The sequence below is a fragment of the Neolamprologus brichardi genome, chromosome 15 (genome assembly GCF_056152115.1).
Source record: "Neolamprologus brichardi isolate AB-2024 chromosome 15, ASM5615211v1, whole genome shotgun sequence".
Classification (NCBI taxonomy): domain Eukaryota; kingdom Metazoa; phylum Chordata; class Actinopteri; order Cichliformes; family Cichlidae; genus Neolamprologus; species Neolamprologus brichardi.
Window position 1 is genome coordinate 7061959 of NC_142118.1, and position 2441 is coordinate 7064399.

At 37.4% G+C, this 2441-nt stretch overlaps 1 protein-coding gene across 1 annotated transcript; it reads right to left on the minus strand.

Annotated features, from left to right (window-relative positions):
- Positions 1-1123: 1123 nt before the first annotated feature.
- Positions 1124-2113, minus strand: LOC118454674 (leukotriene B4 receptor 1-like). Its single transcript, XM_035910468.2, has one exon. The coding sequence runs from the start codon at positions 2096-2098 to the stop codon at positions 1124-1126; it is 975 nt and encodes a 324-aa protein (XP_035766361.2). The 5' UTR covers positions 2099-2113.
- Between the last annotated feature and the right edge of the window lie 328 nt (positions 2114-2441).

The following is a 2441-nucleotide window of genomic DNA, read 5'->3' on the forward strand; positions in this document are numbered from 1 at the left end:
ATTTTTATTTTATCTTTTGTTTTGTTTTTTGTTTTTTTCTGGTAGTAATATTATATATTTTTGTGATACTTTGGATTAAAGCTAGATTTACAAATTAAATTACAGATTTAAATTACAGTGATGAATGAATCTAGTAATTTTTTAAATTTTTATTTTATTGACAAGGCAGACAAAATTTTATGTGTTTTGAAGATGTTTATTCTGTTTGCATGTAAGAACTTTTTGAATTTTGCATTTTTGTAACACAACATATTTGAATGCTTTTCAGTGCTAACATAAAAGAAAAGAACCTATATTATAATGTTAGTAGTTTTTTATGAAGGTAGAAGTCTGCATCCATATATACTGCACTCGCTGATATTTAGATTAACATTTTTTATTTTCCTACAGTTGAACTGTTTTAACCATCACACCATACAAGCTCATACAAAAAGTTTGCCTCTAAACAAAAATTAACCACAACTATAAAAAAATCACAAGTCATGCAAAAATAGACACCAAATAAAACTAAACTATCATTCCCCTGCACAACATTCCTTCAGACGCTTTTCTATAAAAGGTAATCTGCCACCTCTCTCTGGCGATACCTTATACACAAGCCTTGTATTCCCCACTTGTTCCAAAACCACATTCAGCTCAGCATCCCAATAAGTACAAAGCTCTCTCTCCTGATATCAATGACAATGCTATAACTAAAAGTAAGAAAAACAACAATCCTTGAATATAGAATGCTTTAAAAATAAATGAGAATTCAGAAAAAAAAAGAAAAACAAAACAAAAAAAGAAAACCGTCATGACAAAAAAGAAAAAAAAAAAACAGATTATACTATATGAAGTAAATATATAAAGTAAAAATTGTTAACATGTTCAATTCAATTTAATGTGTACATTGATTCCTTTTAATGCTTTCCCTTATTTCTTTTCCACAAACATCATTCCTCTGTCTGAGGACCAGCTGTAATCAGCACACAGATGATTTGAGGCAGGATGTTGCTTAACCTCAAAGTTTATCGTTACACCAGCAATCACCAACAGCTTTCTGTGATAAATAGAGCGGCCGGGACACCGTGTGTATCAGTGGGATAGAGGAGGATTTTTGACTTAATTTCCCAATCAGCTTATGTCATTGAGTTGCTTCTCCAGCAGTGAGATCTGTGGACATAGTTTGGGAAACTCTGAACTTCTGTATGAAAAGTTGAGCAGCTTTGTGGCACAGGCTGGACAAACGTAAAGTAAAAGCATACAGAAGTGGATTCAGGGCACTGTTTACAAATACTATTGCTGCAACAGTGTCCCTAATGTCATGAGAAAACTTCAGCAGGCCCTCGTTCTTTAGGGAAATCGCTGCCACACTAATTACATTAATGACAAGATATGGCACCCACAGGACAACCAAGGTCACAGTGATGCTGGTAATCAGTCTGGTGGTCTGTGGATTGTTGAAAAGTACTGCCCGACTCACTTTTCTGTACAGATTGATGTATGAAAAAACAATGACAGAAAGCGACACAAATCCTACAAGAGTCTCTGTCAACACCACAGCCATCCTCTGGCGATCGAAGGAGTATTGATTACTGCATTTTGTCCATTTCTGATTTTCAGATAACTGTCCAAAGACTAAAGCAGGAGTGGACAGGATCATTGAAGCCAGCCAGAGTGGAAGTAGCAGCATCCTTGCTCTTACCCTATTTAAACTCCTCTGTAGGTTAGTGACCTGAAGGTTTCGCTGGAAACTCAGCACAGTCACAGTCAGCAGACTGGCATAAAGACTGCAATACACAAAGTATGTTATGATTTTACAGCCCACCAGCCTAAAGGTCCACCCATAGAGGAATGAGTAAATCCACAGTGGAAGGGTAACCAAGCAGAGCAGATCTGACACAGCCAGACTCAGCATCAAACTCTGGCTCAGACTGGACATGGTCTTCCAGTTTGGCTTGAGAATGATCACAGCAACGTTTCCAGGACATCCCAGCAGGAAGCAGATGGACATCACTACTGCAGGAACAAGACCGCTGGAGTTCAAGGAAGGATAAGGTGAATCCCCAGAAGAGGAGGAGATGTTAGAAGTAACCATGGTGGAGTTGAATTGTGCCATGCTGCAAACCTGCTGATTGTTGTGCACTGAGCAGGTGAGGATGATGATAAATGTGCAGCCACATGAACAAGACGTTACTTTTGATGAAGTGAAAGAGGAACTAATAATAAAGATACTGTCAGAGAATTGTGTCCTAATATGGTGTCATTGTGCAGGAGCTAGACGATTAGATGATTTATTTTCAGCTTTCTTAATTTTACACTGCAAGCATAGCCAGCTGCAACTTCCTGTTTTTATAAGTTTAGCAAGACTGCTCACTTCTGCTTTTTACATGCTTTGTACAACTTGGTTTGTTAAAGGGTCATGCCATAAATGTAGCGACTGAAAGACTGAAAGAGGTTGT